At 45.0% G+C, this 14,372-nt stretch overlaps 1 protein-coding gene across 4 annotated transcripts in view; it reads left to right on the top strand.

Moving 5' to 3' along the window:
• The window catches only part of Frmd5 (FERM domain containing 5), a 327,706-nt gene that overhangs the window by 278,314 nt on the left and 35,020 nt on the right, over positions 1-14,372 (top strand). For 3 of the 4 annotated variants that reach the window (XM_076848521.1, XM_076848520.1, XM_076848523.1), the window contains exons 2-4: positions 7,830-7,934; positions 12,619-12,661; positions 12,876-12,954. In XM_076848521.1, the coding sequence (XP_076704636.1) occupies positions 7,830-7,934; positions 12,619-12,661; positions 12,876-12,954 (227 nt within the window). Of the gene's footprint in view, positions 1-7,829; positions 7,935-12,618; positions 12,662-12,875; positions 12,955-14,372 lie in introns of those variants that run through there. The other variant, XM_076848524.1, reaches the window with a different exon arrangement.

Raw genomic sequence — 14,372 nt, 5'->3', positions numbered from 1 at the left:
AGGGCACATTCTCATTGCTGAAGCCTCATAAAGTTTAAGTCCATTCATTCTGAAGGAAGAGGAGTCATAGGAGGCAGGGGAAGTTGATAGGAAAAATTCACAGGGTTCTTATGTACATTATGTCTCTTATTTGGGACCTCAAAAATAATCCTTCTAGAGATGTGGTATTAGCCTTGTTTTATAAACAAGGAAACTGAAGTTCAGACAGATTTCAGTTCCGGTCTGAGATCACAGAGGAAGAGCAACTGAACAGGGCCTTGACCAAGTCTAGCTTTTGTTCTCAGGGCTTTTACCTTTCCAGTGCATTTCCATTCTGTTCCCCTACCTCCACCTCAAGTTCTAGGGAATGCAAGTGTCCTGGGGAGGATACTTGAAAATGAGACTGTACTAGGATTCAGAAATCCCAATCTCTTCTATTTATGAGGTTTGTCCACTCAGGATCCATCGTTTATGTTGGTGTTGGTCAATCATTTTCTGTGGGGGAGATGAGGTTAAGGGAATAGGTACAGATGGACTGTTCTCATAATCCCTGACCACCCAGGCCTCTCCCTGCATCCACAGAAATTTCCAGATTTGTCAGATAACGTGCATTTGCCCCCCTCCCCCCACCTTAAAAAAAATAGTTGTCAAACTGTCCTTAGGTTAAGGGCAAGGGGAAGTTGACTTTCTTTAAAAGTAATCTGAAGCGGTATTATATGAGAAGCATAGGTGTATGGGAAGGGGTGTGTGTGTGTGTGTGAGAGAGAGAGAGAGAGAGAGAGAGAGAGAGAGAGAGAGAATATGAATATGAACTGCACACAAACTAATGATTTTTTGTTTTGTTTTGTTTTTTCCCAAGCAAGCCTGGCTAAGTTTCTAGTAATTCTGCAGCTATGATATTACTAGTCCTCTGAAATATTCTCACTGGCCAGAAAAATACAACTCATATTTATTTGGTCACTAGCAAGATGTGGTGGTGATGCTTCCAAGAATCTGTCCCCGTATTTGTAAAAATGGCCTTGCCATGGGAAAGATGGACAAACTGATTTTCTTCAGGCCAAGCTCTGTTTTTCTTTTCTTTTCTTCCAGAAACCACTAGAGAAAAAGAACCCATGTAGGAATGAGATGGTGTAGCTCTAGAAGGATCATCATTAACATCTCAATAAGTCTGGCCCTCCTGTTAGCCCTGCTCTTACAAACTGTAACAGTTGCAGGTTTGAGGTTCTGCTCAGAGGGTCCTATTTGCCCTTGTTGGGTCTGTTTTGGGCCATCTGTGCTGAAAGAACATTTAGTCCTCCTTCCCATGACATTTACTTGCACACGGTGACCTCTGTGTTCCAAATTGAATGTGATTCCCCTACCCCACGTGCACATCCTTTGAGTGCCACACCATGTGGTGGTGATCTAAGCCAGTTCTCTGACCTAAGTAAGGTCTGCCAAGAGGGCTCCCTGCAGCATTGCACCTGGCATCCGACCCTTCAGGCATCAGTGCAGCATCATGAAAACCACCCTGCTCTCTCAATTTGCATGTGGAATGGGGGAATGGGGGGTATTGGGGCAAAGAAGTTTCTGAATGTATTAAAGATTAGATAAGAACCATGGCTAAGGAACACGGATCCTGTTTCCCCCCTGAACTCTGCTTTCCCACCCTCTGGACTTGGCCGCTCTCCTGGGAGTCACATGGTCATCTGTTCCCATGGCAGCCTCCTGGTGCTACAGTTTGGATACCAAGTGTCTGCTTGGGCCCCATCCTTCCCAGCCTGACTGCCGAGTTCTGAGACCGGACCCAGAAGAACACCTGGGCAGGGCTAAGCTGTGTCCCTTTTGTATTCACGGCAGCCTGCTGCATAAGACAGTGTGGCTTCAAGTGGGCATCTCTGTATTTCCCCCTGGAATGAGATTCCTGATCCGTCTCCCAGAGTGAGCTGGCTGTTCTCCTAGCTGCAGCCTCAGCAGCTCCTGGACAGATTTTGTTGGTTTACCACTAAGCAAGAAAAAGTGAGCTCCTGGGCCAGGAGCCCGCAGGGGTTCCCTCCCTTCGAAGAAAATGTAAGTGAGCATGGAAGGTGCTGAGGTTTAGAAATCTGAGGCCCTGTAATTAGCACTTGTGCCCCTCATCCTCCCTCCACCTCAGATAGCTGGGCTGGGTGTAGTGTGGGACCAGGGGAGGCAAGAGCTGTCCCAGTAATTCAGTCACACTTTTCTGCTCTGCTCACTCATGCCATGGCCCTGAGAAGATGAACTGATGTGTCCATTCCTCTATGACATTAAAGAGCTTTTATACAGCATCTGCTCCTTAACCTGGCAGACATTGACACACACACACATGCCCTTAGAGAGCTCTGATGAGGACAGCAAGGATGCCTTTGGCCCACAAGAAATTTAAATATGAATTTAAGCCAGAATGGAGGCTGAGTGCCAATCTTTTTTTTTTTTTTTTTTTTTTTTGAGAGAGAGAGAGAGAGAGAGAATTTTAATATATTTTTTTAGTTCTCGGCGGACACAACATCTTTATTTGTATGTGGTGCTGAGGATCGAACCCGGGCGGCACGCATGCCAGGCAAGCGCGCTACTGTTTGAACCACATCCCCAGCCCCTGAGTGCCAATCTTTTTTCCCTGTTAGACTTCAGAGGACAACTTCGGCTCTTGCCTCTCCTCTAAACCCCCTTATCTTAGTGAGGTCTTCTTTTTTTTTAATATTTTTATTTTTAGTAGTAGTTGAACACAATACCTTTATTTTTTATCTATTTATTTTTATGTGATGCTGAAGATCAAATCTAGGGCCCTGCACATGCTAGGCGAGCGCTCTACTGCTGAGCCATAACCCTAGCACTAGTGTGGTCTTCTTTAACCCCTGGCCTCTTGTACTTTTGGCCAGCAGGGGCCCACTTTCTGTAATCCCTCCCTTTTATCTCTGCCTTCTCCAGGGGCCCATGAAACCTCAGTCAGCTCCCATTTAACAGCATGTGGCTGAAGGTGAAGGAAGCTGTAATCCTTCTTGTCCCCTCAAAGCCTCACTTAGTTGGTACTTAAAATATGTGTGCCTCACAGGTAGATGGGATTGGATAAGGTGAAGCTTAATGAGTGGGGGCTCTCTTCATGTTGGCTCCCCTCATCAGGATTCACCATGCCAGGGCCTGACTCCATCCATGATGGGTTAAAATAAAGCTTCTCTGGCTTAAAGGCATTCATTATGAGGCAGAAAATGCAATTAACCTTGAAAAGTTTAGGTCACTGACTCAGACTTGCTTGCTGCTTGCTGCCTCAGTCCCTTCGCTCAAGAATAGGCAAAACATAGAAAACCAGAATCACACATTCCAGGGAGGAGCAAGAAGAATTCTCCCAGCCTCCGTTGCAATGTGATTCTAAGAGCTTCAGGGATTGTTCTGTGCACCATATGGAGAGAATAAATGGATTTTCTTACCTGAACTGTTATTTTCAAATATGTGTAGGTATTGTTGTGGTTCATAAAATTCAAATTTATTTTTAACTGAGTACTTAATATAAGTTACTTTGACCCAATAATGTCTTGGGAGGAGAATAAGCTCTGAGGTTTAACTGGAGGATAAGGATTTGGGTGCTCTGCCTCAGCTCACTTGTCCTGAAGATAAACGTTCTCAGGCATGGAGCTCTGACTTTGTGACTAAACAGTAATCACCTGTCAGTACCAGTGCCTGTTTCTGCAGTATAATCAATGGCTCAACATTCAGCAAACAAAGCGCAGTGTAGCCATAGTGCCAGGGTAACTACAGGCAAAGGGAAGAGAAGATAGAGTGCCTGGACTTTGCCATCCCACCAAAAGAGAAGACTGGTTGCACAGACTATTCCAGGCACCCCTGGACTTAGGGATAGGAGGCCATGGGGAGGGTCTTTTAGAACACAACTGGCATCTGTAAGTGCAAGGGGACTCCTGAGACCAGGAAGTTGTAGAATTCCGAAAATTTTTCATGCCAATGGCTTATTGTTGATGTTACAGCTGCAAGTGACTCCACCCAGAGTCCACCTCAGGCCACCCCTCCAGTCACAGGTGTTAAGTACCCCAAGGGAGGGGCATGTTGTAGAAAGAACCTCCACAGTGCTGAGTCATTCTGCCTTTGTATAGGCTGGAAATTTGAACTTCATGGAGATGGGCTGTCAGAAGCAGCTCTGTTCTACCTCCTATCCCCACTCCCTTTACCCAGCCCTATCCCTGGAGAAACAGCAAAGGAAGATGCTTCTTTCTATGGGTCTACGAAAACAGCCTCATAGCCATGCATCTACCACAGGCAGATGGGAACCTGAGGGAACGATGACCTCCTGGTGGGGAGCACACCAGGGGAACCCACCAGATGCTGAGAAATAACCAGAGAAAGATCCTTTTTATAGCTACAGGGAATATGTAATGGGATAGGTTCTTGTTTCTTAATTCCTACAAGAGAAAAGCCATGCTTCCATTTTCTTCCTGTGAAGTAGGAAAACTCTATAGTTGGATCTACTAAATCTAAGGTTCTTAAGCAGCTGAGAACCTTACAAGTACATCTGAGCTGCCAGCCCCTGAGAATGAGTTGTGGAAGGCAGGATTCTTATTAAAAGTCCTTGTGATTTCCATGACAGAAGCAGTTTCCCCATGGCTATTTCCCAGGCTTCTATAATGTGGTTGCTGTATGGATGGAAGCAAGCTCCTTCAGCTATTAAAATTCATGCTAGCTGATCCCAAATGTAGTAGCCAGCTTGGTGCAAAGTAAAATTTGTAGAGGAAAATAATCACAATATGCATTTTGTACAATTCCATTTCCGTTTTTCTGAAAGAGATAATAGTGTAGGATGTGTTGCGTGGGACAGAGTTGAACATATTTCCTCCACTCTCAGAGAGCCTTAAACACAAGTTTAAGCTCTGAGGCATCAGTGAGCAAGTGGTGAGACCCAGTTTGTGGCCCACACCTGGGAGTCCTGATGTGATTCCTAATCTCTGCCCTGAGAGTAGCTCTTTCTTGTGGGAAACCAAAGGGTATGGGAATGGGACCACTACTTCAGAAGTAGAGAGGGGAGCCAGGGGTGGTGACGCACACCTCTAATCCCAGCAGTTCTGGAAGCTAAGGCAGGAGGATCACTAGCTCAAAGCCAGCCTCAGCAATTTAGGCCCTAAGCAACTCTAAATAAATAAAACAAAATAGGGCTGGGGGTGTAACTGTCACTAAATAAAATAAAAAAGGGCTGGGGATGTAACTCAGTGATTAAGTACCTCTGGGTTCAATCCCTGGTACCACCGCCCCCCAACACACACACACAGAGGAAGTGTGAAGCCAGCAGGAGAGGGAGGCACACACATGGTCCCTCCTCCTTTAGCTGAGCTGTCTACCACTCATCCTTCCATCCCTGCAAAGATAAGCTTCTTAAGATATTTGTGAGAGGTTTGGTATCCTGCCCTAGTTCTGTGTAGGGTGAGCCAGCAGAAGAGGCTGAGAGGAGGTGTAAACCTTTCATGAACAGGCATGTCTTTAAGACCTGTTTCTTGGGACCAGGCCAGATCCTTCTGTACCACAGCCCTGGTACACATATAAATCTCACCTTGGTACAGGTGAGATCTTTGGATCTTATAAGACAGCCTCAATTTGGATACAAAGTTAGACATGGAAAGGCCAGAGTGAGTCAGCGGAACTACAGAAGTCATGGGGGACAGGCCTAGAGATGGATGCTTTGCAGGCCTTCAGGTGTTCTGACAGTTCCCTGCAAGTCATTCTTCCAGTCATCCTAGATACCCAGGCAGGTCTCTGAAGTAGAAGTTATGGGTTATAAACAACCTAACATCTTAACATTTTGTAAAACCTTGTAGCCAACTTCTACCTGCTATTCATTCAATAATTTATTCAACAAATAACCATTGAAGACCTCCTGCCGTCTATCAGGCCCTGTGCTGACCTGGGGAAAGGCCCCATTTTCATGAAAATTACAGTCTCAAAAAGGAGCAGACAACAAATAAGTAAACAAGTCAAAAAGGTAATTACAGATTATTATAAGTGCTATGAAGACCATAAACAGAATAATGAGATGGAAAGCTAGAGAAAGGCCATCCTTTAGGGGAAGACCTCTCTGCAGAAGGGGCTTTTGAACTGAGACTTCAAGAATAAGAGTGGCTAAGAAGAGCTATAGGAAGAGCATGCCAGACAGTGGGAAGACAAAGACACAGGCAGAAAAGCCTCCGTGTGTTCAGGAACAGGCCACAGCAAGAATGCAGTAAGGAGAATGATTTGGGATGAGCTCAAAGAGAAGGCAGGAGCCAGGCTACATAGGGCATTACAGGCTATGACCAGAGGTAGGACTTTATTCTGAGAGCAATGGAAAGACCCTGGCAATGTGAAACAGAAGTGAGGAATGTAATTAAAGACCACTGAATGTTCCCTATCACATTGTTTGTAATAGATAAAACAAATTCCATCAATGTGGAACTGGATAATGTCTGAGGCATATTAGTATGCACTGTTATAGAAGGATTTTCAAGATATCCTAAATGGGGAAAAAAAAAAAACAGAACAAGAAACAGTAAAATATAAAATTGTGCTGCAGCCAGGCACTGTGACACATGCCTATAATCCCAGTGACTGAGGAGGCTGAGACAGGAGGATCTCAAGTCCCAGGCCAGCCTCAGCAACTTAGCAAGACCCTGAGAAACTTAAAACAAATTTTTTAAAAGAACTGGGGATGTAGTTCAGTGGTAAAGTGACTTGGGTCCAATCCCCAGTGCCAACATAATAAATAATAATAATAATAATTTACTGCAAAGAGGGGCTAGGAATGTAGCTGAGTGGTAGAGCTCTTGCTTAGCATGTGTGAGGACCTGGGTTCTATCCCCAGCACTGCAAAAAAAAAAAAAAATAGTGTGAAGATGCCAAGTGTGGCATCCAGCGACTTGAGAGGCTAAGGCAGGAGGATTCAAGTTCAAAGCCAGGCTTAGCAACTTAGCGAGTCACTTAGCAACTCAGCAAGACCCTGTCTCTAAATAAAATATTAAAAATGACTGGGATGTGGATCAGTGGTTGAGCACCCCGGGTTCAATCCTCAGTACCAAAAAAAAAAAAAAGTTTGAAAATGTATTTTAAAGAGGAAATGTCCACATATAGAGGTTTGCCTATGTAGAAAATATCACATAAAAGATACACAAGAAGTTGGGTTGCTTCTGGGGTTAGAAACTGGTACACAGGGAGACTAAAGTAGAAGCGAAACTAACTCTTCATAGTACACTATGTTCTTTTGTACATTTCAATAGAGTACAATGCGCCTGTGTTACTTATTCAGCAAAAAGACATCGTAAATTGTGATCACTCTGGTTGCTGTGGAAAATGGACTAAGCAAGGAAAGAGTGGAAGCAGAGAATTCCTTAGAGACTCTGGCAGTGGTCCAGTTGGGAGATGGTGGTGGCTCTACCTATGGAGTTGGGAATGGAGATGAAGAAAAGTGAACGAATTCAAGATAGCCTTTAGAGGCAGAGCCTGCTGGATTTGAAATTATTCCTGCTGTATTCCAAGCTGAAGTTGCCTGTTCCTCCCAGTTTAAGAGATATTTGTGCATTAGACATTGGAACTTGGCTTACTGACTCTATGCCTAATTCTTTGACATTTTAGTGGGGGAGGGCAGGCGGAGGGGGGGAGCACACAGGGTGGGGATGGGGGGACAGGAGGGGTTGTTGGGCTCCTTCCAAGTGCTGAAAGCCTCAGAATTTCAGAGAATGTCTAATGGAGGACCCAATTGTGAACATGTTCCCTCTTTATCTCCATATGCAACAGCTATAAACAGTTTTTAATGACTATAAAAACAAAGTCATGCTGAAGAAGACCACTCATTTCTCAATGGAGCTTGCTTTTTTTTTTTTCAGAGAGATGCCAAAGGCCAGTACCTGTTTGACCTTCTTTGCCACCACCTGAACCTACTTGAGAAAGACTATTTTGGGATCCGTTTTGTGGACCCAGATAAGCAGCGGGTAAGTCAAAATTCAAAGCACAAAGGGAGCAGAAGGTCAGTTAATAAGCCTGAATTCTTAAATTGTTATTCATATTCAGAGTTTAGCCTTGGGAGTCAGGGACCAGCCAGACCCTGCACTTGAATGCCATTGCTTTAAATCATAGCATTAGACCTGGAAGCACCTTAGCTAGGACTCATCTGGAGAAGCCTGGCATTTTACACATGCAGAAATGGCAGCCTAAAGAGCTTAAGTGATTTGCCCAAAGTAGCCTGGTTTGAGGCATAGCAGATGGGATAGTGTCATGGTCTTAGGGCCAAGTGCACTGGGTGGGTTTTTCCTGCCCCCTTTCTAGTAAATGGACTGTAATTCAATATTCTGATTAGGCAGGGCCTCACTGAGGCACCACGTCAACCCCATTCGGCAGGACAGAGAGACTGACATGGACCCTTCAGAACCTTGCACATCCTGCAGTTCCAGCTCTGCTCTGTGTAACAAAGGCAGTTCTGCAGATAGCAAGCGTTGACAAGACTGTGATGCTACAGACAGATACAGGAACAAGCCCATTATCCTTAGCCTCTACTTCATCTCCAGCTTCACCTCCCCTGACCTTCTCCTCCCTGCTGTAGTGAAGCCAGACAATACTGTGGCTCTCCAGACACACCATGCCTTCTATCCAGAGCCTTCATCTTTGCAGCTCTGCTGCTGGAAAATGCTTCTCCTTTTCCTCACTTCTCTGCACTCCACACTTTCCTTCTGGCTACCTCCATTTCACACTTAAGGTCTTACACTTAGCCAGAAGGAAAGTCTTCTCTAACCCTGCTCTGTATTAAGGGCCTTCTCTGGACCTGTGCCCTGTCATAGTACTTATTATACCTTGCTGCAATTACCTGTGTTCCCTGCAAATGTGTGAGTTCCCCCAAGGGCATGGACTTAGATTATCTTACTCATCACTGTCTTCCATGTAACCAGCACAGAGCCAGGAATGTTGTTGATGCTCAAGGAGCATTTGCTGAAGAAGGAAAGGATGAGTGAGTTAATGATTTAGAGTGCCCTATCTCTCACTTCCATTTGCCCATCTTGCCCTTATCTGCAGTTGCTATAATTTCCGTTCATCCTCTCTTCGCTGTCTGTGGGGATGTGCTCTTCACATCCACATTAAAGTGGGAAAATATGCAGAAGCATCCAACCTCTCACCACCCATGTTTATCTGCCATTTTCCAAAAAAACAGTATCATCACAAATACCAGAGGGCCCTCCTTTTCTGGGTCCAGGAGTTCCTTCAGCTTCAAACTTGGGGTTTGTCTCCACCATCTTCAGGGGCAGATCTCTGCACTGTGGGGGGTCACGACACTGAGTGGATATGCCCCTCACCATGTCAAAGTTGTGCTGTTTTTCTTTGATGCCTTGAACCATTTTGTCTTGCAGGTTACATCTAGGGTTATGTACTAAACACATGAGCTTCAGGAAAGAATCTAAAGGACCATGTCCCTTTCCTTTGACTAGCCCTGCCCCAGCTTCTCTCTGATGTGTTTCATTCCTCCCAGCCCCCAGAGTTCTGAGCAGCGTCAGTGTTTGGGAAGTAGTGGTGGGGTCAGCCCTTCACTCTATAAAAGCTCCACTCAATGACATAAATACGCTCCTTAGTTCTAGACTAATCAGAAGGCCAGAAAAAGTACGTTGATGCCAGGAAGCTACATGTCCCTCACCCTACTGTAGGAGCCATTCACAATAAAATGGTAGACCCCTTTGTTATATCTAATGTGTGTTTGTTTGGTCTGAGCTTTCTGTCCCTAAAAAGGAAGGTCCATTACCCTAAAATCTATTCATTTCCTAGAGGTTCTAGTGTGTGAAACAAAAAGGGCAAAATGTGGGCTGGCGTTGTGACTCAGAGGTAGATCAGTTACCTAGGAAAGGGCAAAATGTGTCCTGTAGATTTATTTGTTTGTTTATTTTTTAGTTAGACTAGAATGTACTTAAGGAGAATCAGAACATACATGGAGGTGGTAAAGATTAAAAGGTAGAAGAGCTAGAGAGAGAAGGAAATGGGAAAGAGGAGGACTAAACATTTATGACATGCCTACTGTGTGCCAGGCTCTGCTGTGAACACACACCAGGCCCTTTCGGCTGATGAACACTGAGCACTGAGTTGTCTCAGGCACTAAGCTAAGAGCTGCACATATGTTATTTCATGTAATCCTTAAGATTAGTGGGACCAGTGTTTGTAATTATGATACCCATTCTTCAGGTGAGTCAGTGAAGTCTCTGACAGGTTAAGTAACCCCCAACCAAGATAAATAGCAAAGCCATTCTCAAGCTCAGACCTGTCTGAATGCAGAGCCTGTGTGGTTTCTCAGATGCCCCACTGGAATCACACCTGGCAGCCGTGGCAAGCAGTGCACTCTGCACCTGGGGGGGTGGGGATTGCTGTGCTGGCAGAGGCTTGAGAGGGCGTCCAGGGTCTTAGGCAAACAGACTGGTAAAGAGAAGTTACCCTACTCTGTCGATTCATAGTGGAGGTGAAGGAAGTAAGCTCCCAGCTCCCTGGGGTATAAAGGTAGTCACAACCTGGCACTAGGGTCCATCCCCACATCACTACTTGTTCAGTAGGAGTCTCCATATGTCTGGAACTCTCCTTGTCTCTCCTGAAGAAGCTGCCCTCATGCCCCTTCCCCATTATTTCTGACTCAGACCTAAAGCCTCTGCCTTCCTTTGACTTTCCAGTGCACCCTTTCAAAGTCCCAGTGTCTGAAGATTATATCACTGTGACCCATTTACTCAAATGCAGCAGGAAACCTCCCTCTGTGAATCTTCTTTTCCTCCTTTCCTGATCCTTTCTCCCAGAGCCTAACATTATTAGTTTGCTAGGGATTCTGGGACCCAGATTTAACCAGGCAGCTGAAAAAGCAACTCTGGGCATTATCATATTCTTGGGATCCTCTCAAGAGTTCTCCACTGGATCCTTAACACCCCTTGGACAGGCTGTGACAGCTTTCCACTCCCTTCCCAGCCCTTCCTAACTTCCTCCAGCCTCAGTCCTTTCTTGAGTTCTCACTACACACAAGCTAAAGTCTTCTCTCCAGCTATTGCCAAGGGGAGTTGCCTTTTTGTCATTCAGCTCCATCTGCCCTCTGCTGATAATGCCTTTTCAGAGTCCTTCCTTTTAATTTCTGTCTTCCTTTGTTTATTTCTTTTAATCTCTCAGTCTAATGGCTAGGGCGTTCTGTTTACTGAGCCCCTGACATTTGCTACGTTCCTTCACTGTACACAATTCCGGTGTGCTTTGAACAGACAGGCCTCCTCCGCTTTCACAGGCACAGCCTGGAACCCCAGTTGTTTCTGTACAATTTCATCTCTTGCCTTTGCTTCCCTGCGAAGCGGAGCCACGGTGGGCCATGTAATGTGAGAAGGACCTCTTAACCACATTGAGTGGCTATAATGAGTTGCCAGCCTCGTGGGAACTCAGATCAGAGGAAGCAAGAGAGCAGAATGTCAGCCCAGATTATCCATGTAGAGCTGACGGACGAACTGGCTCTTAGTGGGTCCATTAACTACATGACCCACAGCCCAGCCCAGAAGGTAAGAGCGGGGAATCGAGGGAGGCCAGGATACCGTCTGCATGGCCTTGGCCGCTTTCCTGCCAGAGGGAGGACTCTGCCAAGACATTACACTAAAGGGAAATAGCCAGAAAAAAGGAAAGCGTGGACCCAGTCTCCTTGTCCATTTAGCAGCTATGTGTTGAGCACTGTGCTAGGCACAGGTGGTAATTAAGATAGTTTCCTGCCCTCCTGGAGCTTACATCTATGGCCTTAAGCTACTTATGGGCAATCAAAACCCAAATAATAGCAGTTGTAGCCTTCTGCAAATTGACAAGTTACCTGCTTAGCATAAAAACAAAAAAATATCAATAATAAATTGTATGAAGGACCCATGTAGAATTAAGAAACAGATATAGAATGATCTTGTTGCTTCCTTCCCCAAAACATAAGTACCATGGGGAAAATGTATCACCACTGTATACTATGAACATCCCAGGGAACAGGATAGAATTCTACACATTGGTTGTGGTTAATTATCTTATGAAACTTAGACTTTAAACATCCCCGTATGCCAAGGAATCATGAGTATGTGTTCTCTAACACAAGGTTTGGCAATCTATGTTATTCAAACAAAAATGGAAATATATGCCAGCCATCTCTGACTTCTCTCCATTTATGAAATTTCCTCTTGTCAATACTTTCTAGAGTTGCTGCCAATAGCCTCTATCCCACTCTTTTGCCCCCCACTCCTTACAAAAACAAATTCAGTACCCAACACACAACACCCAGTGAGTGCAGCGTTTCCCTGCTTGGGCCGGGTGGGCCTTTGTCCCCACCACACAGATGTACAGTCATTGATGCCTGCTGGCATGCCAGGAACATGGCTCAGAACATTGGCACCCTGCTTTATAAAGAAGGCAGACTTTGCAGGGAAGCCCAGAGATGGCATGTGAAGCTGGAGCTATTCCCCGCCTCACAGCTGGCTCCATGGGGCGCTTATTTCAGAAAATCATATCACTCTTTACTCTCCAAGCCTATATTTCACAAGCTTTTGGATAGCTTTTACCCTAGGCTATAATCTGTCTAGTTATTTCAATTGGATAAAACAAGTTACACTTGACACTGCTTCTCATTAGGGTTTTCATGTCCTGCGTTCTCTGTTTCAGCATTGGTTGGAGTTTACAAAGTCGGTTGTAAAGCAGCTGAGATGTAAGTATTTTGTATGAAAAAAACTAAAGCCTCACCCTTGGGGCGGGTGGACGTGCCTCCCAAATTTCAGAAGTCTACATATATAAGTTTCCCCTCCTCTGAGTAAAAGCTGGCCCTAATTGAGGATTTTCTTCTGGAGGTTCAGCGGCCTCAGCACATTGGGGGACATGTTCTGGGAGAGGGTCTCCCCTAATGGATTCCTTTCTCTCTGCAGCCCAGCCTCCATTCACCATGTGCTTCCGTGTGAAATTTTACCCCGCAGACCCTGCTGCTCTGAAAGAAGAAATAACAAGGTGAGGCTGCACACACTGCCCCCAGCTACTGAGACCTGTCAGAAAGGGCTGTAACCTCAGATCCTCTGATGTGGACACTCCTAACTCTTTGTGAAGGAACTATTTAGGAAGGAACCCTTTCTACTAGAACCCACTTCTGTATTTCATTGCCACATTCTTTCTTAGCTCACCTTCAGTGGAACCAGAGCAGCATGAACTTCCTTCAAATGTGAATACTTCATCTCTGCCTGCTCACTCTGATGGGGTCTGAAGGAACTAAATAATCAAAAGCATCTTTCTGGTACCTATGATGTAAGCTACTTTAGATGTTTTTGGAGAAAGCTGGGTTGCTTCTTATGTTGGAAGATAGACTCCAAAAGTCTAGTGGAGGAAACACCAAGGCCTGATATTGAAAGACAGGCTGGGAAATACGGAAGATTCTAAATCCAATTGTGTAAACTCTGGTGTGCCATTAGAACATGTCTGTGATAAACTCTTTATTGTGAGGATCATGTTCTGAGGCAGGCAGACAGCTACATAACATGAATTCTATCTCGTCCAGCACCACTCAAGGATGAGAAAGAGCCTGTGTGCCCACAACCATCCTGCAAGAGGGTCAGAAGTAAAGGCATTCTGTCCATCTACAACTACAAAAAAAAAAAAAACTAACCCCATCCATATTAATAAGCAACCCTGTAGCTTCAGACAGTAAATGAGAGCAGAACCACTATGTTTCACAACTTAACCAGAGGGGAGTTTTGTTAAAGTGCTAGTCCACTTCAGCTCTGAACCCTAGCCCTCATTGAAGGTGCCAGGGGAGACCCCTGTGTGCCTGTTCACATTTTCCAAACAAACTTAACATATTCTTGTTGAAAGCCAGTTCCTCACATCCTAACACCAAAATCAGGATTACCTGGTCTCCACTTCTCTGAACCAACAGTGGGGCTAAAAGGATTGATCTAACGCAAATCTGTGAGCTATCAGTGAGTAATATGGCTTTCCTTGATTGAAAGCAAAAATATGTGGTTCTACTGGTCTTTAGGAGGAGTTCTTAATACTGTTTTCCAAATCAAATGTCACTATCTCATATTAATGTTCAGACCCTCCTACCCAAGAAGCAGAATAAACCTGGGAGCTCAGGTCCAACAAGTTATTTTTTTGGCTACTGGGCTTGGACATGATATTTAACTTCTCTGACCTTTGGATAACTCATTTATAAAATGGGGCTAGTAATATCTATTCTTCTTAGGATTGTTGGCAGGATTAACTACTATACTAGTGTATTTTGCTTCTTGATATACCCCCAGTGAGCCTTTCTCCGAGCAACAGCTCAATGTGTTTGCTGCTAGATTGATTACATGCTCCATGTAAGTGCAGCATTGGGACCATAGCCAGGCCTCTCACCAAGTCAGCAAACCTGGACACTGGCAGGTTTATGA

Source organism: Callospermophilus lateralis, chromosome 3 (assembly GCF_048772815.1).
Source record: "Callospermophilus lateralis isolate mCalLat2 chromosome 3, mCalLat2.hap1, whole genome shotgun sequence".
In the NCBI taxonomy this organism is placed as follows: Eukaryota; Metazoa; Chordata; class Mammalia; order Rodentia; family Sciuridae; genus Callospermophilus; species Callospermophilus lateralis.
Note: the sequence above shows the minus strand (reverse complement) of the source record. Positions and strands in the feature narration are given on the sequence as shown.